Below are 27,063 nucleotides of genomic sequence, written 5' to 3'. Positions count from 1 at the left end.
TAAAAAGGAAGGGAAATTTTTCAGAGGCTACAACATGGATGAACCTTGAAGATGTTATGCCAAAGGAAAGAGGTCATCCACAAGAATCCAAATGCTCTTTCCCTTCCCGTGAGGTACTGAACAGAGTGGAAAACAGTTGTCTAAACAGAGAGTAGGGAGTGGGAGACGGGAGTTATGTTTAATGAGCACAAAGATGAAGAGAGGTGAGTAGAGGGGCAGTGAGGATGATTCTTCCACAAGTGAATGGCCTTCATGTCACCGAGTCGTACGACTGAAAAGGTGACGATGGTCGCTTTTATTTGTGTGTATTTTTCTGATATTAAAAGCTAACTTCAGCCGGGCGTTGGTGGCGCACGCCTTTATTCCCAGCACTCGGGAGGCAGAGCCAGGCGGATCTCTGTGAGTTCGAGGCCAGCCTGGGCTACCAAGTGAGCTCCAGGAAAGGCACAAAGCTACACAGAGAAACCCTGTCTCGAAAAACCAAAAAAAAAAAAAAAAAAAAAAAAAAGCTAACTTCAAAGCCATCCTGGCCTACAGAGCAAGTTCCAGGACAGCCAGGGTTACACAGAGAAACCGTGTCTCAATCAAACAATAAAACAAAAGAAAACAAAACAAAAACCTTCTAGGGCTAGAGATATCTCAGTGGTTAAGAACACTGGCTGCTCAAGCGTGCAAGCTCACGTGTGCACACACACATACACGCACATACACACAAGTAAGATTTAAAAGCTTTAAAAAGAACTTCTAAAGTGCCCAATTCAGTAGTTTCTAGAATGCTCACAATTTGCAAATTTTTGTTTTGTTTTGTTTGAGACAGGGTCTTGTTACGTAACCCTAATTGCCCTGGTGCTGAGGTGCAGCCCAGTCTGGCCTCAGACTCAGGGTAATCCTCTTGCCTCGGCCTCTGAAGTGCTGGGATTACAGGCTTCTATCACCATACCCAGCTGTGACCATTGCCATAACCTCTTTTTCTAACGTTTCCTTCATCCCCGTGCCCCTCCAGAAAACGCTTTCGCCTCTACAAACTGAAGGGAGCTATTTTTGACAGGCCGCCACGGCCATCATCACAGAGACTTAGAAGGGCCCTTGGAGATTTAGATGAGGCTCCCCGGAAGAGGTTTGGGGAGGTATAGCAGATCAACAAAGGCCACACAACTCGCCTGTGGCAGAGTTAGCTCTTTGGTTTCTTGTGAGGTTAGCTTTTCCATATCAAAAAATGCTGTGTCACTCACTTCCTCCCGAGTGATGCTGACGAGAGCTTCTGGGCACACAGACGGGGTTAGGTGTTCCCAGGCTCCTCTCCCTCCCTCCGAAGGCTCTCCCCCGACTCTCTAGAGCCAGAGTCGGGGATCCAACAGCGAAGACAGCACAGCGGAAAAGTCTATATGTGTTCCGCTGGGCTCCTTCACGCCTTACTCATGTCTGAGAAGGGTTCCAATGAGTTTTGGTGAGAATAATATCTCAGCCTGCCTTATTAGAAATGCAACCAGGCTCATTGAGTTCACTTTGGAAAGATGTGGCTTTATCCAGCAGGGGCAGCGGGGGACAGTATCCTATAGCAGAGATATGCCAAGGGCGTGGGCTCAAAGTCGGGGTCATTTCATCCCTGGAGCGGGGCTGGTGGACAGCTGGCTTCCTCCTGCCACGGTCTGCCTCTTGCCTTTCAACAGCACTCAGGTCTGGCAGAGCCATGGTCAGGGAAACTACAGGGAACCTAGGTGTGGCGTGGGGAATTACCATCGGGGAGAGTCTTTAAATGGTAACCCAGTATTCCTTCAGAATCCGTTGGCGGATTGAAGGCTTTCAATTGTCGGCTTGATGGTGGAGAAGGGTCCCACGGCGATTAAACACAGAGAAAGAGAAACCACGTTAACAGAGGCTGTGGCAAGTCGTGGAGTCCACAGATGCTGAAACAGCGGGAGTATGGAAGCCTCACTGGGTCTGTATTCCTGTGATACCGGCCCCCAGGAGTGCATGGAATTTCCTCAGCCAGGCCACGCAAGTGACAGGTAGGAACTCTCAAGTGTCCTGTGAGTTCCCATCGCATGAGGAAAAACCTGACTGAGGAGGTGGTTATGGGGGATGACACAGGCTTCTAGACAATGAGCTTATCCCTGCGGACAAGGGACTATACAGCTCATGTTTGAACTCTCAGTGGCCAGAGAGTGTCTGCTGAGAGAGAGAGAATGAGTAGCCGCAGTTCACGTCAGAAGATGTGTTGTTATTTACAAAATGACTGATGCACCATGCATGAACTCATCTTCAGCAACACTCAGACCGTAGCCCTGGAAGGTAGGCAAGGCTGCTTCGCAGGTGAGGTCACACAGCTGTAGGTGGGAGAAGGGGTGTCATGCCGAGACTGCCCTCCCCAAAGGCCTGAGATATGAATAAGGCTCAACTGGATACCTGTGGTTTCTGCATTCTAATCCTATATCCGTGGTAGACAACATATTTTTCACCTAAATCTTCCAACATCAGCATTGTATTGTGCTGTTTAAATCGTCATAAGATGATTACATCACCAGGCTAGACAGGGGCTGGGCTGGCAAGTGGGTGAATCCACATGCAGTCCCCGCTGCAGATCTAGCACGATAGCGCTGCTGTGCCTAATACAGTTTCTAGTCATTTCGATGAAGTAGCTTGTAGCTTTATGGCCCTGGGTCTACAGGACATGTGTTCAAACATTGCCTCTGCTTCATGAGAGAGCCTTGTTTCTGTTGAACTTCCACGGCCTTATCGGAAATCAATGATTGCTTCAGATCTTCACGCTGTCATGTTGGGGAGACCTAAAGATAAACTCACTCAAAATGGTTTGAGATTGCAGAATGTGGAGGAGAACTTGCAATCATTTTGCAAACCCGAGCTCCTGCACCAAGGTGTGTCCCGTTTTAACTGTTGTCTCCGTCGTGCGCGAGGGAATCTCTCCATGCAAATTGTTTTCCTCCAACAATCCGCACTGATCATAGCATTTCAGGACCATGGTAGGGGCTAACTCCTGGGCAGAGCAGCCAAGCTGAGGCGAAACAAGGGCGCTGCTATCCTATCCTAGCAACTGTTGCTATGCGGGGGCGTGGCAACGATGCCAGCGAGGACGCCCTCGCGACCCCGGCCCCTCACCGGCACGAACTACATTTCCCATGATGCTCGGAGAGGGCTCCGTTGTGACGAAGGGAACGAGCGCGGCCGGGGGGGGGGGGCGCTATTCCCAAGTCGGCTCTTGGGCTCGGGCTGCCGCCGCCGCCGCCGCCATGTTGGGCTGAGGCGATGACAGGAGGCGGCCGGGGCGTGTGGGATTGAGAAGTGGCGGAGGAGGCGGAGAGTCAGGGCTCTGAGGGGGAGCTGTTTCCCCTGGCTGAGGGAGGCGCCCCCGGAAGACGCCGCGGAAGGCAGCAAAGCGGAGGCGGCCGGAGCCCGGACGCGATGCAGCCCGACCCGCGCGGCTGCGCCGAGGCGCCCGCGGCCTGAGCCCCTCCGGCGCTGCGCTCGGCTCGGCTCGGCTCGGCTCGGCCCGGTTCGGCTCGGCTCGGCTCGGCGGCCGGCGCAGTCGATGCCCTTGAGCGCGGCTGCGCGCGGCCCGGCTGTGCGGCCCCGCGGCGCGCGCTGAGCCCCTCGGCGGCCCGGGCCGCCCTCAGCCGCGGCGCTCGATGTGTAGCCACATAGTTATCCGGACACTTGGTCGCCGGGGCTTTAATGAGGAGCTGAGTCGCGAGCGCGTGTGAATCACCGCCTGGGCCCGGCGAGGAGGACGGCGCATTTAACCCCCTCCCACCCCGCTCCATGTCCGTGTGTCACTGGGCTCCGTCCACCTGGCGCGGCGGGTCCTGGCGCTGCCACTGCTGCTGACGACCGGCTCCCCTCGCGCCTCTCGCCCCACAACCTCCTGGGCTCCCACGGAACTTCTACTTTGTTGTTGTGGTGGTGGTGGTTGTTTTCTGTTGTTTTCCTCTTTGGAGAAGCTCGGCGAGGAACCGATCGGAACTGTGAAGGTTTTCGATTGCCCGCAGCTCCAGCACTTCGGCCCTTGTCTTTGCTGTTTTGTTTTCTGCGTAAACCTCTGGCCCACTCTCAAAAGGCAAGATGTCCAGTCATGTCCCGGCGGATATGGTAAGTGAACGATAAGTTCTGACGTTCGGATTGCTTTGTGGTTTCCAATCTGATTTAACCCGAAAACGACGCCGGCGTCGGGGCGAAGGTTTCTGGGGCCGGGGAGGGGGGGTATTGGGGGATCACTGGTGTCAAAGCCACCCCACTTGGCTTTGGGGAAGTTGTCACTTCTTCCCCCCCCCCTTTTTTTTTTTAGGAAGCACTGGTTTTTGGTGTGGTTTTGCTGCTGCTTTCTTTCTTTCTTTTTTAAACCACGGAGAGTCACTGGCTCGTTTGTGTTTTCTAAGTCGCCGGAGGCAGGGAATGCAGCTGGAAGCGGAGGAAATTCCTCCCCGATGGCTAGAAGGCTCTGAAAGCTTGGGTTTAAACGCTTCGGGAAGACGTCAGGGGCAGTGTGGGCAGAGCCGGGGACGGGCGCCCTGCCGGATGCCTAGGGCAGGGAGAGGAGATCTCGCTCGGTGACAGACTAAATTCGGGCAGTAGGCGCACGCTACCGATACGTTTCAGGGACAGAGGCGCACCTCTTTGGAAAAGTCTTGCCGCGAGCCCCTTCGAAAGGTCTGGCTGAACAGCTATGACAACCCGAGCTATTGAGAATGTTTTTCGACTCTAGGTTGATCGCATAAGATATCCTTCTTTATCTAGATATTCCGATATTTAGCAGGATTGCATTTTAGGTTTTTGTTTGTTTGTTTAAGCCAATGAAACATGCTTATTGAGCTGGATCACTGGGCGTCGAGAACTGGAAACAAAAAGTGCTCTTGTTTATTGAGGCTTTTCTCCTCGGTTTCTGAAGGTTAGGGTTGTTGAGCGTGTTGACTGACAGTTACTTTGTAGCCTTACAGTGCTGAGGGGTGGGTTTGTGGGAGTGTGAAACGACACTTTGCAGTCCCGAGGGCAGGCGATGCATTTAACAGGGAGATGAATAATCCTGTTTATGAAAGAATTGAAGTCAATGTAATCATACCCACTTATGTCAAGTTGACATTTGAATGTATGTGCATTACAGTGCAAAATCAGAACTGAACTTTGCTAATGATTACATTTTTAAAATGTCAGATATTTCTATGGAGGGGACAACATTTACATCCGTAAAAGAAAAATGACCCTTAAACTGTATTTTGACCTTGGCTTAAAGACATTTTGTTTGTTTGATTTCCCACTTAATAACCTATTCAAATGCAAAGGAACCACTGGGTCTGTCTCCTGGGCGGCCACACCGCACACAGCCTTTGCTTCCGGAGTCTTTAAACTCCGGCTCAGTCCTTTTAGTTCCTTCCTTCTTGATGTGCACAGAGGGAACGGTCTCTCGCCTGCTAGAGTGGCTGCCATGGTTCCCTTTACACTGTTCTCAAAGTTGCCTAGCGAGGTCTCTACACAGAACTGCAAATGCCATTTCCCCTGTTTGATGAGTGATCTGTGGGCTCGTAGCCTCCGGCAAAGATTGGCTCATTGTAAAGCCTCCATTTTACACCATCGGCACAGTGCGGGCTACACCACCTGAGTACCATTTAGTCTGTCAGAGAGGTTGTAATGGAAGAGGTTTGTGCCATTAAAACAGGGCCACTACTTTCTTTAGGCCCAGTGATAAAGGGAGAGTGGGGCGGGCAGCATCAGCCACACACTGAGGTGGTTTGGGGGATGCCCTCTCTGAAGATTGGGAGCTGTGTTGGGCTGGGGGATAGAAGTAGGGGCAAGGTTTTATTAATAGCTGCAATTACAAACTGTAACTACTTGTCTGTTTGAGATTGTGTGTTCAGGCCCTGATGACTCAGTGGTGCTTCGAGATCCCTGATTAAAGGTGATATGCAAGGGCACAGCAGTATTATGTAATAAACATAGACTGCCTGATGATGCTCTTCAGAGGTAGCCTGACGCCGTGCAGACCTCCAAGCTCCAAGTGGGTTTTGTAGCTCGTCTTCATCTTGCTGGAGGATACGATTGTTTGTGAAAACCTTTTAAACCTCCATTTTCCATTACTTCAGTTTTAGGTTTCCTTCAAACATGTCTTTGTTTGATAAGTTCCTAGACCCCCAACTAAAAAAAAAAAACTTACAATATATTAAATACTGGCTTGAAGTTGTTGATTTAATGTTTCCTAGTTAAACTCCTTGTACTAGTAACTGACAATTTGAGTGTGCATCGGTGACTTAGAGTGAGGATGGTTTACTACTTTTTCATCTGAAAGCCATCTCGTCACTCCCATCCATGTGCCCACAAGGTAACATTCCCTTGCAGCCCGGCTCTAGATTGATTAGGATACAAGCTGTCACAGACCTCTGAACTTGAACTTGCAAGTGCAGACAGAATCCCCTTCCTCTTCGGTGCTGTGATGTGAACCTTTCAAGTGTTGACAGCTCCTCTCTGCTGTTGAGACACACACATGTTCTACTGTTCCCTTACATCTTCATGGTGCTTGTCAGCCCTAGGAACATCCTGCTCAGGAGCTGGGGTGGAGCATGATGTTAGAACCCCTGCTCTGTTTCATTTGCGGTGATTCCTTCCAGATGGATGATAATTGCTAAATCACTTGATGTGTGGGTAAAGTCTTCTTATGGCTACCATTGTGACTCATTTTGCAAACTGTATTTTAACACCAGTTTTAGTTTTGTAAATAGAAGTCTCATTTAAAATTTACTTTTAACCATTAAGTACATTTTTGTTTTACTATAAAAAACATTTTTTTATGATCTGAATTTGGAAAGTGCCCCTGTAATGAGTGCATTTGTTGTACCTTCTATAAAATAATTTGCCAGGAGCCTTTTGCAAGCAACCTTCTTATCACTAAACATACACACACACACACACACACACACACACACACACACACACTCTGCCCGTGTGTGCACATTCTAGAAACATGACTGTTTCTATGTACAGGAGATATGCATACAGGAGATGCTGATGTTTTTCTTGTTAATAATGATAGAGTTGGAAGTACTCTATTTACTAATATCTCAGTGTAGCAGCCTCCCTGTGGGAAAACTGAAGATAAAGGTGCAGAATTTAACTCCACTGCATCACATTTAAGTGGATCCCTTATGTTTTTAACCCGAGTTCACAGTTTGTGCTCCTCCTTGGGCATTCGCCATTGTGTGTGTTTGTGCAGTGACTGTGAGCTGCTCTACAAAAGACACGAGCTGTCAAGACAGACAGGACTCGGGAGGAGAGCAGGCGAAGGGGGCGGCCTCACTCTGGACTGGGAAAGGTCTCAGCACATGTGCATGTGAGACTCGTGAGACTGTTTCTTCGCTTGGCAAACCACTTAGGACTTTGGACTAGAATTGGACTGTATGACTTTAGGACGCTTGTTACATCAAAAACCATCTGCAAACCACCTGTGAGCCGGGTGTGGCAGTGCACGCCTTTAACCCATTGCTCTGGAGGTGGAGGCAGAGCCTGTGGGGTCAAGGCCAGCCTGGTTTGCATAGGAAGTTTTAGGCCAGCAAGGGCTACATAGTGAGACCTGTCTCAAAAACGGAAAGAAAAAGGAACTACCTGCAAAGGAAACTGTATGAGGACAGTGGACTTGGCCTGTTATCTAACTGCTTGTTGGGTTGCCCGAACAGTTACTGATCAATAGATTGTAGTCTGGGGACAGAAGATACCCTGACAGTTTTGTCACTGTATTTCATGTGTTTAGTAGAATATTCTGATTGTAATACTTGTTTTATTTCTTCTATTCACGAAAGAAATATTTTTGGAGCCCTCTAGTGGGCAGGAAATAAGTAAAATAAATTTTCTTTCAATATGAACTTTGGTCAGTTTCCTAAGTTAAAGTGAAATGACGTGGGAGGAGGGGCCCAGCCCAGAATGAGATCCCGAGAACAGAACTGGCTATGGGAAAGTATCCGAGATAAATGCCTGACTCCCTCCTTGCTCACAGTTCCTTTCTCGTTTTCATCTCCTGCCTCGTACACTGGTTTCCAGTTGAAGTCGGAAGAGCCCTTCCAGCTCAGGAGTGAGTGAGTACGGGTGCCAGTCTGTGTGACTTGGTAACAGAAGCCTCTCTCTGTTGAGTGGTCCTCCGGTTGGTTTACTTGACTGTGACTCCCAGGTTTTGAGCTGAAATGCATCCTTCTAGGTCCAGACTGACTTTCCTTTCTCTCCGAAATGTTTCCTTGGGCGCTTTTGTTGATGGTCTTATGCTTGGTCAGGGGTGGGGACAGGTGTCTTAGATTTGTTACATCTTCCATGATTTCTAAATCAGAATTGGCTTTTTAAAACTTTGACTCATGAAGTGGTCCGGTTTGTTACTTAGAGAAAAATAAAAGTGCTCCACCCCGCTAGTAGATGGGAGTTTACGTTGTCCTCTTTGACTAGCACTTTGAACTGGAAAGCACGCTGTTAAATGTTAAAGCTCGGGTGTCCTTCTATTAGTGATGACGGCGCTGGCTCTGCTCGTCTCAGTGTGGAGCACATATGTGCTTTGGTTTTCAGCTTTCTTTTCTTTTTGGTTTTTGGTTCTTTTGAGACAGGGTTTCTCTGTATCCTTGGCTGTCCTGGAACTCACTCTGTAGACCAGGCTGCCTCCAAGTCACAGAAGCATGCCTCTGCTTCCCAAGTGTCAGGATCAAAGGTGTGCGCCACTACCACCTTTCTACCACGACCACTACCACTACCACAACCACTCTTTCTGGGAGAAGAAAGTGGAGTGACTTCAATTCGTAATAACCTGGGCAGGCACCTTGGGTCATTCTGAATTGGGGATTTTTTCCCCCAGTCCATGAAGGTTGGGTTTTGAAACAGCCCAGTGTGATCGCTTTGAGTTGCTGCTTGGTTAAAATAGGATGCAGAGTGCTTAGTTTAACTTCCCTTGTTTGGGCTTTTTGAGTCAAGTACTGGCTGTGTTGCCCAGGCTGGCTTCCCACTAGTAATCCTCCTGCCTCAGTCTTAGTGCTGAGACTATAACGTGGGCCAAAGCTTGCCTAGCTGAGTTTTGGTGGCCGTCAATTCTGTTTGTACTGCAGACACTGTAATTGCAAACTTTGTATGCAAATGTGAGGAGGCCCTGAGCTTTCTGCCCCTTTTGGGTCACTGCCTTATAAAACGAAGTGAGGCAAGTCAGTTAAGGTCTGAGAGTAAAAAGAGTAGAACTTGCTGTTGGTAGACTTCTGGCCCCCACAGTGTGAGTGTGGGTAAGCTCTTTTCCCCCTCCCTCCCTCCCTCCCTCCCTCCCTCCCTCCCTCCCTCCCTCCCTCCCTCCCTCCCTCCCTTCCTGCTGTCTAGATTAACCATGAATGAAGTTTGCTGAGGAAGGTGGGAGAATTGTGGGGTGAGGAGGCCAGGAACAGCACTATGAAGTCAACTGCTGGGAGGTTTTGTGACTGATCCGTTCCTGCAGCTAGTTAATAGAGCCTGCTGTTGACTTAGGATTGAAATGATGGGCAAAGCTCTACTTTCAAAACTTTAAATCCCAAGTGAGAAAGTTCTTACTGCGCTGAAGAATCCAGTACTGTGGAAGGAACATTCCAAGAGTACATTTAGATATTGCCCATCTGTTGAAAGGCCTTCTCTGCAAACAATTCCAGGGAATTTTGACTCAGTAGAAGCAAAAGACAAAACTAATTTCCCAAAAACTAAGACATCAGGAAAAAATGAAATTTTATTAGCAATATCATTAGGTAGCTAACTTCTAAGATAAACTAAGTTGATAATAGAATGGAAACTATCGTGACTTTGTGAGTTGGTAAGTGATGTGCCTTACTCTGGATCTACACCTCTTTGTGAGCTGGGGTTTTCATTTTGCCTTAGGACAGCTCTTAAAGCCACATGCCAACAGTCCCAGCCAAAGGGAGGCTGAGGCAGGACAGTTCCAAGTCTGAGCTCAGCCTGTCTGTGAGACCTCACCTCAAAACCCAGAACTCAAATCTATAAAAATAATGGAAGAAAAACCAATGTCAGAATAAACTTACCTTCTTCTGCTAGAAAACCAGTTTCAAGAACTAGAGAGAGATGTTCAGAAACAGCACTTTTATTAATGTGTTAATACTTTTAGTGGTTCCAAGATCAAAACAGATTCGTACATAGTTAAGTATAAAGTGACTCAAGCATTTTACTCTCTTAATTTGTTTTAGTTCTGTGAAGTACGTGTGTTGTTTGACTCACGAATGGATAGACACGTGTTGCAGGTCTGTGCACTGTATGGCATAGTGCAGAAACCAGTGTAGTAAGTGACCAAGCTTCCTGGGTGTTTTAGCTGATGTTTGATATGTATTTTTCCTGAAATCAGGATGCCTGCTTACCCTTCTCTTTTTTATGGGTGCTGACTATAATTTGCCGTAGATGTAAAAGTTAAGCGGTCTATAATATAATGCATATTAAGGAAGAGCAAAAGATGCCTGGGCAGGTTGCTCAGGAGCCTGTCTTCAGTAAAGTGAAATGTCGTAGAATGTTGTCTTCAGTTCATGGTCTTGCTCTGTCTTTGGTTGTCTGTACATTTGGGAGTTTGCTGACTGGCTCTTGGCTGTGTTTAGGTTGTTGATGTTTGAACCAGTAGTCTCCGTTAGGTTGTTAAAGGTAGCCTCAAACTCCTGAACTCCAGAGATCCTCCTGCCTCAGCTTCTCAAGAAGCTGGAACTACAGGTGAGATTCCTGGTAGTGAAGAACTAGGTAAATGAATTAAAGGTAAAGTTGTAGCTATTGCTTTCCTTTGAGATCCTAGAGAACTTAAGCTTGTTGGGTACTTGCTGTTTACTGGGCGGATACTTGGTATTTTTCACAGTAGCCTATCATTTGCAGAGACACTGCATAGACAGACACACTCATGAAGAAATTGTTGGTGCCCACCTGGAAAAGACCACCAGGGATACATGTGTAGCGATAGAATTTAAGGTTTACTTTCGCAGCAAGGACACTGCTTAAGGAACTCTGAAGAGTCTCCTGAAGCGGGCAGTGGCCTGGGCTGTCTGTGCCTGAGGACTCTAACTTGGTACTAGGAGGGGCCAGGATTGACCGTCACCATGCGTGAAGTGGAGTAGGTCAGTAACTAGGTCTTCCTGCTCAGATGGTGGGGGAGATGAGGGAGGCTGGGGAGACAGTGTCTGTCACAAAGTGGGAACCACTTGGACGGAAGGAGTTGTAGTGCGGCCTTAGGAAAGCTTCAGTGTGCTGCTTTTCTGCTGGCCTCCTGGCCTCCAGACTTGAGTGGGATTATCAGCAGAGCTCCTGCTACCTTCTTAGAGGACGAGAAACTTGAGGTCTCATAGCTAGGAGCACTAATCATGGTGGGAATTTGGGTCTGATGGCATTGAAATGGGCAGTCACTGCTGAGTTCCTCGGGCACGTTTTCCTTCGGATGCCTCAGATTCCTTCCCAGACTGTGCGTCGCGTTTGTTACATGGTACAACTCCCTGTACAGGTGCCTGTTGGAATGTCTCATGTGTGTAGCACGTAAGTTGACATGTAAAGAGCTGAGTTAGTTCTACTGAGTTTTTTCCTTCTGTCTTCATGCTGAAGCTGCTTATCTGCAATGTGGACTGTCTGTTGACTGAGTCAAACCTACTAGCATTTTCTAATGGTCTCTCTTCTCTGGGCAATAGTCCATGACTGGATTTTCTTTTTGTAATGACTAGCTTTTGAGGAAAAACATGTTCTTCCTGGTGAAGAAAACTGTTGAAGTTTGGCATTATATCTCATTTAGGTGCTTAATTTAGGCAACACTTCACTATGTCTAGACAAAATGCTCTTGCAATATGTTTAATTTTCTTTAATAGAAAAGTAAACTTTGCTTTAGAAATACTCATTTTTGTCATGCATGCACAAAATGATATTATAAACATCATCCATACAAATAAGGATAGAACCGCACTGTAATTTTAAACTGATTCTAATAGATGCCAGTTATATTGCGAATGTAATTGTATATCACAAGCATGGTTTTGTTGCCTTTCCTGTTGCTCTAGTCTAGAGAACACAACCTGCTGAAGGAGAAGAGGAGACCGGGAGGAGTGGGGAGAGGGCCGAATCCCTTTCCTAAGTCCCCACCACTCCCCATGCTACTTAGGGGTGGAGCTCCCAATACCTGACTCTTCAGGACATATTTAGATCACGGCAGGAATTTAAAAGCTGTGGGAAGCCATAGTGTAAGGACTATTCCCAAACATGGCTCCTGTCTTGTGAGTAGTTCTTAAAGTTCTTAGGATTGTAGTTGTTGTGCCAAAAGACATGTTAATTTATTGAAGTCATAAATGGGGAGGTTACCAATTTCATAAGTAAACAAAACGCTAGCCTTCCAGATGAATCTGGCCATTTCATGATGCCTTCTCTCTTCCCTCTTCCCTTTTGTTTTTGTTTTGAGACCAGGTCTCCAGTGTATTTGGATAGCCCAGGCTAGCCTGGGACTGATCCTCTCGGTTCAGCCTTCTGAGTGCTGTAATATGCCACCATGCCTAGCTGCATTCTCTTTTTAAAAATACTTTTTCAGATTTACTTCTTTATGTATGTATGTGTGTGTTGTCAGTATGTGTGTGTGCACCACATGCATGCCTGGTACCCAAAGAAGCCACAGAGGACATTGGATCCCCTAGAACTGGATGTACTGATAGTTATGAATGACCATGTGGGTGCTGGCGACGGAGCCTGGATCTCTGCAAGAGCAGCAAAGTGCTCTTAATTGCTGAGCCATCTCCCCAGCCCCACAGTTTTTAAGATGCTAGCTTATCCCTCACATCAAATGCTTGCATTTTTGTTCATGGAAATGGTTGATTAGCAGTTTTAATTTCTTATAAAAAAAATCTTTGGGAGATCTAAGTGTCAAGGTTATATTGACCTTATCAGATGATCTGGGAAATGTTTCTGAATTTTTGGACGAGTTTGTGGGTATTGATTTTATTTCCTCCATAAATGTTCTGAGGAATTCAGTAGCAGGGCCATCTGGGGTTTTCTCTGGAGATTGCCGGTACTGTTTCTTCAGCACATGCAGCACTCTGCATTCTTAGTGTGTCAGACTTTGCTTTTGTCGGGGTTCTGACCATTCACCTGAATTCCACCTCCCCTTGAATTTTTTCAGTGTCCTTGTCATTTTGATGACCCCTGCTCTCAAGATCTATCTGCTTGTTGGTAACTTGTGTCTCCTGGTGATTTCAGGAAGGCAATTTAAAGTTTATTGTCTGCTGGTTTCTATTTGCTCTTTCCTTCTACTTGAACAGAATTTAACATGCTGTTCTTAGTCAGTCATTGTTACCAGCCACTCCCATTTTAGTACATACATTTGTTCATGTAGGAAATCTCCTTCTAACTACAAATTAGCTCATCACACAGGTTCAGTCTATGTTCTTTTTATTATCATTTAATTCAAAACATTTTTAGGTTTCAAAAAAAATTCGGTATGCTCTAAGATTTCCACTCAGGTGGTTCTGTTGACCCATGCATGGGTCGCCTAGAAATGTGTTATGTAACATTTAAGATTGTCTACCTGTGTTTTGTTATTAACATCAGTTTGTCCTATGACTTCACAGATGGGTCATTTGTTGAGGCCTGTGTGCTTCACAGTTTCTGAAACCCAGGTGTGATACACCATATGTATCAACTAAGTCAAATTGACTAATCACCCCAATCTGCTGTATCTGTATTGCTTGCTTTGCTTTGTGATTCTGGGGGTCACACTCAGGGCTGAGCGTGCTAGGTAGTCACTGGGCTATACCTGTAGCTTGCTATTGACTCCCTGCCCCAAACATTCAGTTGAAAGAAGTGCATTACAGTTTCCAGGTTTGTACAGACTGTATGATCCTTCAGTCCTCTCAAGTCCTGCCCTGTGGCTGTGAGGCTGGGTCACTGGCTGAGAGGGAATTCATGGGCGCTCTCTTTCCACTCTCCTCTTGGAGCTGTCTGCTACAGCCTTTGCCATCTCTTCACTCTCATCCTTGACCTCCACAACCTGGCCTTGAAATAAGTCTGAGTATCGCCCAGTGGGCTCTGTTACAGTGTGATAACTACTGTGTTATAGCCTTCCCTGGGTCGGTGTTCCACTCCCACCCTCAGTTCTTCCTGTTTCTGCCTTCCTTTGGGAAGTGTAAAGTACTTACTCTGAGCAGCCTTCAGTGTGTTCCTTACCAGTCCTCTTCCTGTCTTCTCTGCTTACACTGAAGGTGACCATGCTCTTTGCCTTACTTGGGCCTGGGGTAAAGTTACAGCCTTCAATCCCAGGAAAACGGAAGGGCTTTACTACATTTTAGTCCAGTCTACTCCTCTTCAGCACTTTGCTCTATTTGAAACCCAAAGACATCGTTATTGTTGAAATAATAGTAACCATGGTAATAGCAGTAATGCTGTTTAGGAAGTATGTACTTAAATTATTCCAACAATTATACTCTGGGGTCTTCATATTTTTTTTTTTATATTACTGTGTTTGCATATCTTCCTTTTGGTGATGCTTTTAGTGTACACGTCTCCTGGTAATGAAGTCTCCATGTCTGTGCAAACATGTGCATTTGCTTTCATCTTTAAATTTAGGTTCTGTGGCTTGAATGCCCTCAAGGTAGTTTCCAGAGCATGTGGCCTCACTGTGCCTTCAAGTCAGCCTTTGTGCCTCTCGTCCCTTGTGGCTAGCGTTTCTCTTTGCTGCCTTTGGGATGATTATTTGTCTTTGGTTTTCAGGGTTATGATTGGTGGAGAGTCTTTCCTGGTAGTTCTTGTGCAGTTGTAGACACACACCTTCCTTGAGTTTGCCTTGGGCTTGCTACTTTTTGTCAATTGGAAATTTTCCTGGTGTGGACTCTCCTTTAGTTTTTGAGACAGTCTTTCTGTGCAGCTTTAGCTGGTTTTAAACCCATGATCCTCCTGTCTCAGCTGAGTGCCTGTCTCAGCTGAGCTCAGTGTCAGGCACCTCATGTTACGTATGTGTATTTGGTTGTCTCCCTTCCCTTTTAGACTTGAGTTATATGGGTATCTACCACCAACCCCACCCCATGTCAGTTTGGATATTTTCTGCCAGCCTGTCTTGTGATTCATTATTTTCTCTTTCCAGTACCCAGTGACTGAGTTTTGTAAAGTACTTGTAGGTTCAGTTTCTCACGATAGGCTTGTGTTTTCTTGGGTGCCTTACTCACTATTATGAAATGTTTCTATGCTCTTGTTTTTAATTATCTGATTGTTTTTCCTTGGATTGTGATGAAAAAATATAGAAGATCTGAATAACAGTCTATTTCTCCAGGTAGGCTCTCCTGTTCTCCCTTGGCAGTTAGAGACACATTCTCAAGTGCATGTCTGTGATTGAGATGTGACATGTGGCCGAATTCATCCTATCCTGATATCCTTTCTCTGGTGTGTGGCCCTGTTAAGGTCTGAGTTGAAGTGTGGTGTCTACCAAGATGCCTCTTCTTAGTAAATTCTGGATTTCAAGTACAGTGAGTGAGGCTAGATGAGAGCCCTTCTTAGCTTTCTTTCTTTCTTCTTTTTTTGGGGGGTGGTTCGAGACAGGGTTTCTCTGTGTATCTCTGGCTGTCCTGGAACTCACTCTGTAGACCCGGCTGGTCTTGAACTCACAGAGATCCGCCTGCCTCTGCCTTCCCGAGTGCTGGGATTAAAGGCGTGTGCTACCTCCACTGGCTCCTTAGCTTTCTTTTTAGCCTTTTCCTGCTTTCCCAACTCTCAGCTGGGTTATGTGTGATTCAGCACGTGCCTTAGGGACAGAGGTTGAGTGGACGCCAGGCTTGCACATTAAAAAGATGGTCCCTTTTACCTAGGGTCCTCAGTTCCTGGCTACTTTGGTAGTACGAAATCCCAGGGTTTGTTTTTGTGGGTTAGGAAGATGGATTAAGCTTTCTCTGGCGCCTTTCCTAGTCATTGGCAAGTGCCCGAAGACCATGACATCTTCCCATGCCCTTGCTCCTTACCCCTCCCTCGTTTCAAAGAGCTAGGGTATCGGGACGGGATGGTCATAGCGTGTTGTAGTTGTTTTCAGTGGAAAGTTAGGTGTGATGTCACTGGTCCCTCATAGCCAGTCTTCACTGTTTCTTCTGTCAGCCTTTAAAGTTCAGTTGTGCTTCTGGCCTTGTCTATTGCTAATATAAAGTGATCTCACTTTCTTCTTCATTAATTTGGGTAGCAACATATTTAGATGCCACTGTGCTGGGTAGAGCCTGTCAGTAGTTAGAGCCAATTATTTTCCTCCCGGTCTCTGAAATAATTCCCTTGCACTGTCCTTAGCACCTTTACCCTCCAGGAGACTTCTTTCTGTCACTATATGCCTTGCATCCTTTCTCCAGGTTTGCTTTTTGAAAGCCTCTTTTATCTGGCTGTTTTGCTTGACAGTGGCTGGTCTTCCTTGGCTGGCTAATGGGACCAGGCTCCCAGCCAGGGAAGCATTCAGGCTCCAGCACTAGGCTTCCAGGCCTGTCTCATGGCCTGCCGTCGCCCTGCTTGGCCACAAATCTTGCCCTTTGCTGGTTGCTTTTCTTCCTTTGCTTCTCTTTCCTCCTCCAGGCTGGTCTGCCTCAACTGTGCCTCTCATCCTTTGCAGTTAGCTCCTCCGTGCTGTCTGTAGTGTGACCAGGCAGCAGTCACTTAGTAAGCCACACGCTGGGAACTGTAAACCCACCGAGACGGTTGGTCAAAGCTATCTCCTTGGAGCTGTCTCCTCGGAGAGACAAGGAAAACACCAGAATGGCAGGATGGTTTTTCCCTTTGGTGTATGCACCCGAGGGACAGAACTAACATTGTGCTCAGATGTTGACATCTTTGGTTCTGATGGTTCAGGAATATGTAGGGCGCAGTCACAGTATCTCTTGCTGTGGAAGGCTGCCTGAACCAAATCCGGCCTGCAGAGAGAAGGCAGGTTCAGGAGTTGATGAAGGATGAGAATGTTGCTCGTTGGTCTAGAATTCAGAGTAGGCACCACGGAACCGGTTGCTCTCATAAATACTGCTAGCTCTGTTCTAGCAATTGTGACTATTGCTGTTGGCACACCAGCAGACATGCATGCTTTAAGGACAAAGGTGGCTTATCTTTCTGTACCCCTGCCTGGGCCTAGCACAGTACTGTTAATCCCAAAGATTCGAGGAGAAAGACTACCGACCCAAATCATCATGAACAAATTCAGTAAAACAAACAATTAATTAAAGCAGCCTTTTTTATTACTATACAAGGCCTGCTTCCCCCTAAGGTGGGGTTCGAGAGGTCAGCATTGGATGTGTGAAAAACAAGGCTTATAGCTCAGGAGTTGGGGGTTTCCAAATGGAGGATTTGATGGGGAAATAGGTGGGTTACAGGAGCAGAACATAAGTGTAACAAGTTAGTTCTTCCTGAAACAAAAGATGATTGCCAGGTGGTCGTAACAAGGTAGTCATAGCAGCAGGTTGTCAAGGTAGTCATAACAACCTTCTGAAACAAAGGTAGGTTTGCAAGATGGTCAGTACAACTTTCTGAAACAAAGACATGATTGCCATTCCTGGCAGTGCAAAACCATTTGTAGTTAAGGTTACAGGTAGGGTACAGCCCAATCCTTGAGAAACAGGTTTAATCATAAACAGGGATGAACCTAATTTGCCTTATTAGAAGATGGCTTCCAGGCCTAAGATGGAGGCAGGCTGGTTTATCAGTACCTAGCACAGTGAACGCTCAAAATGTTGACTAGCCCTGTAGCTCTGTGCAGTAAGCTAGTCACTAGTGGCCTGAGACTGTTGAGCATTTCTAGTTTGGCTAGTGTAATGGAGGACTGTATTTAGTTAAAGTAGAAATAGGAACATGTAGTTGGTGGCTATTTCATTGGACAGGGTAGTAATGTGATTTATACAATTAACCTCCATAATGAGGTAAGTGGACTTCTGTGACTTTTTAAAAAAGTATTTGTGTGTGTGTGTGTGTGTGTGTGTGTGTGTGTGTGTGTGTGTTTTCTGTGTTACAGGCTAGGCATTCCATTGTTCTCGGTGGTCAGTTTAGTGGAGTAAGGGAGACTCTGATGAAGCTGGTGTAATCAAATACATATCTCGTTAGTAGGTTAAGGAAATGGCAAACATTTCATAGCTTTTTATCACAGATCCTTTTCCTACCTACATCTCCTTGCCTCGTGTCACTTTCAGCAGTTAAATACAACTCAGTGAGCAAGTATTGATGGGCCAGGCCAGCACTAGTCTAAGTGCTCTCTACGTGCTCTCGGAAGAGTTCTCTACAAGTCTCTGAGATCAGTACTGCCCTATTTTACAGCTAAGGAAGCTGAAAAGAGATTTTTGAGCACTTTGCTGCTGCCTGAGGAAGCCAGGATTTAAACGCAGGCATTGTTTCCGGAACTTGATAGGACTCAGGGGAGGTGTCCTGAGCTATTGACTATGGCAGAAAGGTAGCATACAGGCTGGCTGTGGTGCTGTCCACCGTGACCTCAGCGCCGGCATCTGAGCAAGGAGGACTGATTGTCGAGGGCTGGGCTGTGTGATCTTCCAGCCCTGTCTGGAAGAAGGAAATCAAAGCGGCAAAGACATGGAAGCATTACAAGGATCAAGTCGGGGTCTTCCGCATGTGGTCAGTTCACTGCACATAGAACCTAGTCTGCTGTTTTTAGTGCTGCTGTTCATAGACGACGGCCTGTGAATAGAGTAGAAAAAGTTACACATATTTTTTAATGTTAAACGAAGTTTCAGATAATAGGACCCATGAGTGAAAGTCTCATGGGTCACAAAGAATGTGGAACATCTGTAACGTGGCTAAGGGCCCCTCCCCGAGACTCTGGATCCTGGTATACCTCGTTGTGGGTCGCTGACACACTACTGTCACTAGGAAGTTGATAGGGCTTCCCCCCAAAGGCAGAGAGTCACCTGGGTTAGTGCTGTGAGTAAATAAGAGACCTTTATCTCAACACTGGAGACAGCCTTTAGGGTGGGTTCTCAAGGGTAAACTGACATTCTATCCTCGTAGTTCCGACAGAAAAGTTTGGGAGTGGGGATGTCCTTGAGTTATCCTGTGACAGGTCTCAGATCTTGCTGTCCATTCCTTGACGTTGATGAAAGTTGATTATTAATTCTTTGAGTGAAAGCACATCCTTGGATTCTTTCTGAATTATTTCTAATTTGCCAGTATGCTCTTTTCTAACTTTTTTCTTTACAAAAAATGGTGGCCTTACTGATGAAGAATAGTTTTGAAAAAGGTACATAAAAGGAAACTGACAAAATATGTGATTATATAACTACATTGTAGTTCTTTTTAAAACACCCCTAATCCCTAATCATGCCTTAAAAATCATCAGTATTAATATTATCCAGAGTTCAAATACAAAGCTTATGTAGTCACACTTTCTGTTAGCAATTTGAAAGGAAGGCTTTGAAAAGTGGAGCATTTGAGATTGTCTTTAAATGGCTTTTATTGGAAGCATTGAAGAAGGGGGAGAGCCTTACAGAGAAAATTTCCAGTGCTTGGGTTTTTATTGAGTCTGCTGTCTGAGAATGCAAACTGTTACATACTGTAGTGTTGACCATGAACACATTTGTTCCATACATGACGTATGAAATAAGCACTTTTAAAAATATGGTAACTTTAACAGTTACAGAAAGTGCACCATTGTTTAGAAATAGCTCTTGGTCAGAGAAATATCTTTAAAGTGATTGATTGGCTTTATTTGAGAGCTCATTAGGCCTTTCTGTGCCTGTTTATTGGCAGGAAAAGGAAGGAAGCACACAGTGTTTATGCGCTGGTCAAGTGACCTACCCCTCTTTGCCTCTGCTCTAGAAGAGACTGGCTGCTTCTTAATAATTGATGCGAAGTGTCTCTGAATTCCTGTGGTCTGAAGGCTTTACAGATAGTAACTTTCTCTTCCTGACTGAAAAGGATGCGTGTGATAATATCCTTTCCCCTTAGTTTAAATTTAGATGTCTTGATCGTGAATAAGAAAGCTTGTGAGGGGTGATCTGGGCTTGTTTTCTTACTTTTCTTCCTTGCCCCAGCTAAATGGTGGGGTAGGGCAGCGTCTGGGCGGTGCGTTCACACATGCTATGTGCTGTACTGGGGACCCGCCATGAGGACGGAAAATACAGTTTCTGAATGAACCACCGTCATTTGCTAAACTGGCAGCTGTGGAGGAGGGATTGAACACATACAACAGATTCACACATCCATTCATACATGTATGTGTGGATTTGTACTTAGATATTCCATTTCACAGACTTGATTCTAGTATTGATTTTATGATGATGTGACTTTTAAAAAGCATCTATAATTATGCTCTACTGTAAGGCTTGGGGTACAGATTATATTTTTAAAACAACTGAAAGACCAGCCCAGTAGCATTGATGGGGCTTTTGTCTTTGGGGACTCACAGCATGAAGCCAATAAAACTTGAGTTCTACCTCTTGGAAGACAGGCTAGATGATTCTAGTTTACAGCAGTTTCTGTTCTCCAAGAACAAAAACACAGACTTTTGTAACCAGATTTATAAAATACACCTCTAGAGATTTTCAGAGGTCAATGTGGAGTGTGCTTTTTTTGCTTTTACTTTTGACATACTTGATGATAGTTTAGGCATTAATTTAAAATTTAGCCCATCACAAGAGCATTTAGTCTCGACAGACAGCTTCTGTGAGAATGGTTGCTTCCCAAGATAAGTACCCGCAGTCCATGGTTATTTTCCTAACGGCATCCTAAAGGCCAGATAGCTTTGAGAGAAGAAAGGGACTATACACAAAATAGCATGGTAGAAACACTAGACTTTTTTGCTAATATGAATGTTGTTGCAGTGTTTACAGAAGGCCCCACAGTTCAAATGATTTCATTCATATTTCATTTACATATCGTTTATTCTAAGTCAACCCTGCTGAGAGTAGGGGGAGAAATCCAAAAAAGTTGGCAGGGTTGGCAGCCAGCATCCTGAAAGTATAGTAGAAATATCCTACCTGCTAAGGACTGGGGTCCTCAATGCATAATAAGTGATGGTTCCTCTCAAAAATGGTGACTATGGGAGGATGCTGAAATTACATCCTCACATTAAATGTGTAGATAATTGAGCTTGAGGTAGCCCCAGAAAATAAAGTAAGTTCAGTCCCTTCCCTACAGGAAGGAGGGGCTTCTAGATGTGTTTGGTAGTTTTCTCTTTGGACTGTAATCTGCTACATCAGAGTTATTCAGTAGTTGGAGAACTCATCTGAAGCCTCCATGTGGGTTTATTTGTATGTAATCTGAGAATTACACAAAAATCCCCCCCAGATGTTTGTCCCCCACAAACACTGCCAAATGCTGTTTGTGGTTGTAGGCTGAGAAGACAGCTTGTGTTTGGGGGCTAAAGTGGCCTTTAGATGAACAAAAGTAAAATGAGGCCTTTTGTTTTTTAATTGTGCTTTGCAAATATTATTTGGCTTCTGCGCTTTCAGATTTTCTTTTTTCAGGACGTTCACCAATTTAATGTCAGAATGCATGAACTTGGGTAAAGTAATTTTTGTGTTAGCAGCTTTGTCCCATAGTAGATTCGTGGCTATTTCAAATGCTGTGTTTTCATTTTCTAACATTCTGTCTATAGGCTCTCAGAATCCTCCTTGCCTTCTCTCAGCAGCTCCTCTTGGGAATCTCCCTTGAGGAGCCCTTTCCCTCGGGGACTTGCTGTGCTGTGTGCCACAGTTGGCACAGCTCTGTTTGGGTCTTACTCACACTGCGGCAACATGACAATTGCTCCTGAGCTGAGGGATGGGCTACACGATGTCATCTGGGAACTAATAGTAATAGTCTTTAAATATTTATTCCACATGTATTTAATGGAGGAGGAAGAAATTGATTTTCTTTTAATAACATTTCTATGCAGAAGCAGATGCCTTCCTGAGTCGTTCCTACCTGCCGGTGCCAGCCAGGTCTCTAAAATAGGCAAGACAGCTCCCAAGGCACGGCAGCTTGTTCCCTTTTAGTTGATGACTTTCCTGAAGTAGACTTTGAAATTAGGTGCTGGATGTGTCTGGTGGAACGATGTTGCTCAGTCCTGGGACTCTGGCTGACTGCTTGCACGTGTGCCCAGTCATCCCACAGTGCTCACCGTCTGTCATAAAGCTCTATTTGCAGACAGCAGTCCCCGCGAGCCCTACGTCACCAAGTTTAGGCCATTGCCTCTGGTCCTGACGACACAGGGTAGAACATGAATATGTCATTCTTGAGTCCTGACCTGGGACAGCACTTCAGAGAGGATGACGCCCGCCCTTGTTGACTGGCTGTTGAATGTCTCGGTCTTCTCTCCTCTTCCCACATGCAGTATTTGGCCTGGCGCCTCAGACATGAAATTATCGTTATTTTTCATCACGCACTTGCTGTATCTCGCTGTGTAGAAAATGGCCTCTTTATGTGAACAACAGGAGTTTCTGTTTTATTCTTAGCACTTTTACATTGCTGCCGTGAATTTCTTTTTCAGATTAAGTTTGCTGTCTGGTGAAACCTATTTGTTTTTCTTGATAAAATCTGTAAGAGAACAGGCAGGTTTAGGTAAATGCTAAAGTATGCAACTGTTGAAAAACTTCATTGCTGGTAATATTTGAGGAACTAGGTCACAAAGCCTGTAGCAAAATTACATATTCTACTTTTAGAAACATCATAAATGGGGCCTTAAAGGTACTATTTTCTCTTAGAGTAGGCCCAGTTACTCAGAATAGAAGTTAATCTTCTTGAACACATAACTACTTTTCTAATTCTGAGCCTCATTCCATTAGCTACTCAGAGAAGTGTCGCTAATTCTGTGATGTCTTTTTCTTCTGCATGCTTTCCTTGAGATTCAAAAGGTGGCTCCCATTCAGCACTGTGCTGACTGAAGGCTCCTTTATTCTCATTGAAAACAGTACATTCAAAAACAGCAACTTGAGTTAGTGACTACAACTTTTTATATTTTATCAAAATGTGTTTGCCTTTGTCTTACATTGGTTTTTAGTGTTTATCTAGATTTTGGTTCTTACTGACAGTAATTTGCTTCTTTGTTTAAAAAAAAAAACAAAAAAACAAAAAACTTGAATTCCCAGAAATTGCTGCTGTTGTCTGTCTCCCTAAATGTGCCAAATACCTTCCTTTTCTAACTTGAAGTCTTCACAGCCTGCGTGGGATGTTGTGCGGTTGCATCTCCCTTGCTCTCCTGACCTTAGAGTTGCCTACAGAGACTTTGCCCAGCTCCTCTAAGCGCCCTCTTCTGGAAGGCTGTGGCTGCCATTGGAACACTGGACGACACAGTTGCCTGTCTCAAGGCTGCCTTCCTTCCCTGCCACAGGGTGATGGGTTTGGCAGCACTCTTGTCCCCAAGGGAAAGTCACGACACACGAAAGAATCCACTAACAAGAGTTTCATCAAGACAGAGAGAAAGGGACAGGTGTGATCAGGCCCGTGGAAGGACACATCCGAAAAAGTGAGCAGGGAAACATGGAGCCCGCCTTATAAAGGCCAAGACGCACCTGCGCACACAGGCCCATGTGGCTATTCCACGCATGCGCATAGATCACATGGTCACACATCACGTCCAAGCGGCTACTCGACCACTGTAACCATGGGGCACGGGTCACGCAGGTCAAGCAGGACGTATGACCCGGAAATGACTAGGCGAGATGACTAAGTGTCCCGCCAGGCATGCACAGCCATGGGGGCGTGGTTGGAATTCCTATCACAGGGCTACACGGTGAGCTCCATGTCAACAGAGGCCTGTGGGTGCTTCTCATTCTGTGTTCCCAGTGGGTCTGTCGTAGGTGCTGCAAAGAGCTCCTGATGAACGATTAAGACCTACATTATCTTGAAGAACAATTGGTATGGAGTTAAATATGATACTGTGTTTTAATGTTCCTTAGGTAATTGGAACCCCCTTTTTTTTCAGTGCTGTGAGTTGAACACATGCTAGGGAGGTGTTCCGCGATGAGCCAGGTTCCAGGCTGTGAAGAAATCCATTTCTTTCCTATTAACATTTATGATATAAAAAAACATGTCTCCTAACTTGCAGTTTTACATCTAGACTTAACTTTGGAGATTGGATTCACTGCCTCCTTTGTAGTCCAAATAGAACTATTTGGTGAGTCCTCTCCAAGCTGAGGAATGAGAAGTGTTGGTGTCCCGTGAGCTAACATTTATATAGATGTCTTGTACAGTGCATTGAGTGTTTAACTGGTCTTTTTCCATTTTAGGGGCCAGTGAGGGGCCTTAGTGGCTAAGGGTGCTTGCCACCAAGTCTGATGGCTTTGATTCAGTCTCTAGGACCTTATGGTGGAGAGAGAACCAACTCCTGAAAGTTCTTCTCTAACCTCCCTGTGTGCCCTGGCACACCATGCCCTCAGACCTGCAAAAACACCAACAAAGAGTCGGTTTTTTCAAAATCATAAGGACTTTGGGAGGTGATTGTAATGGCCTAGCGTAGATCATTACTGACTGCCTTGTAAGTTGGCGTTACATACATGGCCTTGCAGCACTATGCTGTGGTCGCGGCAGACATGACAGTTAATCACAACTTATTTCCACCGACCCAGAATGGCTTCAGGATCCGATCCTTAATGGAGTAGTTTGTTGTGGTGTGGTGCTTTTCTGGAAGCTATTATAAGTCCGTAGGAATTGGCAGAGTGCTCAACCCTGTTTTCCAGCCTGGCAGTAGGTATTTTCCGATTATTTTCCTTTTTAAAAAGAATAATGTAAAGGTTAATGAGTCAGTCAGTCATTCTTTGTACATGAAAACTGTCATTAGTGGAATACTTGTTTTTCTCTGTAGCAGTTTATCCATTGGATACCATATATATAATTTGCTGATAAAGTGGGACTGTACTTTGTGTGCACAACAGTTTACTCTAGAAGTGTTTCTAGTGCCCATAGCTTTCTAGAAATCTTTACACATATAGACATACATAAAATTATAGTGTGTGTGTGTGTTAACGTGCCCATGTGCTCAGGTATACCTGACTCTTGTGTGCAAGCAGAGGCCCAGGGGCAGCAGTTGCCTGGTGTCTTCTCTCAGTCCCTGACTTACTCCTGAGGCAGTCTCCCTCATCCTGAAGCTCCTATTTTTTGGCTAGGCCAGCAGCCAGAAAGACCCCACAGCACTGGGACACGCACTTGGCCTGTGAAGTGGGTGCTGGCTGGGCTCTGAACTCGTGCTCATGGTTGCCCAGCAGCACTTCCAACCACTGAGCCATCTCTCCAGCTCCGTCTTAACGTCCTGACCATTACACTCGTTCCTACCATTCCATACAGTGAATGTGGGAAGACAAACTTCTGGGAAGAGCAGTGAAGTTCTTAGTGGTTCGTCTAGTTGCACTGAGTAGGGGAGTCTGTAGGTAACTGTTCTTTTGAGAAGATACAGCCATGTTCCTCATGAGAAGGGCGTGCCAATGGAGTAAGCACCATTTCCAAGGACTTAAAAACCTTTAATCATCAAGTAGCCACTTTATAGAGTTTTGTTTATAATAGTTAATCTACCTTAAATGGTCCCATGTTTCTGATTCAGATGGTAGTTTTACTATTTAATTTTCTGAGTCTTCCAAGTTAGTTCTGATGCCCTAAAAATCCAAGATTGTGTGTGACTGTGTTGTATCTACTGGACATGGGTATGAGGCCATTTATTCCTATAGTCAGTTCATTGTGATGTGGGCTGACTTACTGTGCCGTAAGCTCTGTTTCCATAATCTATGGACAGAAAAGTACATCAGCATCATTGTAGAGACTTGGGGAAGAAAGGGATAAAGCAGAAGTCTGAACTCACGTATCCCGGCTGTCACCAGTCTTAGGCTTTGAACTTTCAGGTGACTACTGTGAATGATCATGTTCTCAGGATAGGAAATGCTCTTTAAATAACGAGCTCTATTAGGGAAAGCATGGTGTGCAAGACACCTGGTTGGTGCCCCGCACATGGACACGCACTAACCATGTGTGCACTCTTAGAGTCACTGGGGCCTTAGGTTGTCCTGCATCTGGCTAGTCTGCAGGAATGCAGCCTTCTGGCTCCCTTGAACATGAGTGATGGTGATGGGAAACTGACTTCTTTACAGAGGAGCCGGGCTGTTTCCTTCCTACCTCTGTTGTCCCTTGGTCCTGCGTTTGCCCTGAGGAAGGTCAGTCCTGTGCAGTCTTCGTGTGAGGGCTTTCAACTCTGTGCTAAGGGAGGTCAATGCCGAAATTCTGCTCATTTTGCCTCTGTGAATATTTCCCTCCTTTCCTATCTTTTGTTTATTATATTAATATAATTTTTATAAAGTTAAGCCAGTTTCCTCTTTACTATAATATATATATTTCCTCTTGTATAGGTTTTAATTGTTTCACATAATGTCAGTCATAGTTTAAGATAATTGATTTCAATTTGGGTAAATCGCAAGGTCCCCTTCTCCTTTTTTTTCTATGTATGTGGAGTACATCTTTATTTAAAAGTCAACTTTTAGTTATAGAAGTTCTAGCATTCAGTGTCTATAGCTATTACTGGTTTTTTCTTTAAAGAATTAAAAAAATTAAATCATAACAAAATTCAGTTTTTATATAGTCATCTTTTGCAATATTGAGTTCATTGCGATGCATATACTGATAAACACTCTAGGCTACAACTCTGACCTCAAGAATTTAAATTCAAATTTACAAACTTCCCAGTTTTAATGTTATCAGGTCAATCTGAAAATAATTCTATACTTTTTCTTCTTTTCTTTTCTTTCTTTCTTTCTTTCTTTTTTTTTTTTTTTTTACAGGGTTTCTCTGTAGCTTTGCACCTTTCCTGAAACTCACTCTGTAGCCCAGGCTGGCCTCAAACTCACAGAGATTCACCTGCCTCCCGAGTGCTGGGATTAAAGGCGTGCGCCACTGCCGCTCGGCTAGTTCTATATTTTTCATTCATGCAAATTAAAAAAAAAAATCTCCCCTCTATTGTGTAACAACCCTAGGTGTCCTGGAACTCAATCTGTAGACCAGGCTGTCCTGGAACTCACAGAGATCCCCCTGCCTTTGCCTCCTGAATGATGGAATTAAAGGTGTGTGCCACCATCCGGCTCTGGTTGCTAATTCTTATATCCAGAGTTTAAAATCTTTCCTCTTCAGCCTCCAGCACATGGCCATCCGTTACCTTTAGGCCTC

General features: G+C 45.3%; 1 protein-coding gene across 1 annotated transcript in view; it reads left to right on the top strand.

Annotated features, from left to right (window-relative positions):
- Positions 1 to 3,644: 3,644 nt before the first annotated feature.
- Positions 3,645 to 27,063, top strand: part of Ubl3 (ubiquitin like 3) — a 50,212-nt gene continuing 26,793 nt past the window's right edge. The window contains exon 1 of the mRNA XM_028878056.2: positions 3,645 to 4,104. Coding sequence (XP_028733889.1) covers positions 4,078 to 4,104 — 27 coding nt within the window. The 5' untranslated portion in view covers positions 3,645 to 4,077. The remainder of the gene's footprint in view (positions 4,105 to 27,063) is intronic.

The sequence above is a fragment of the Peromyscus leucopus genome, chromosome 23 (assembly GCF_004664715.2).
Source record: "Peromyscus leucopus breed LL Stock chromosome 23, UCI_PerLeu_2.1, whole genome shotgun sequence".
NCBI classification, from domain to species: Eukaryota; Metazoa; Chordata; class Mammalia; order Rodentia; family Cricetidae; genus Peromyscus; species Peromyscus leucopus.
Note: the sequence above shows the minus strand (reverse complement) of the source record. Positions and strands in the feature narration are given on the sequence as shown.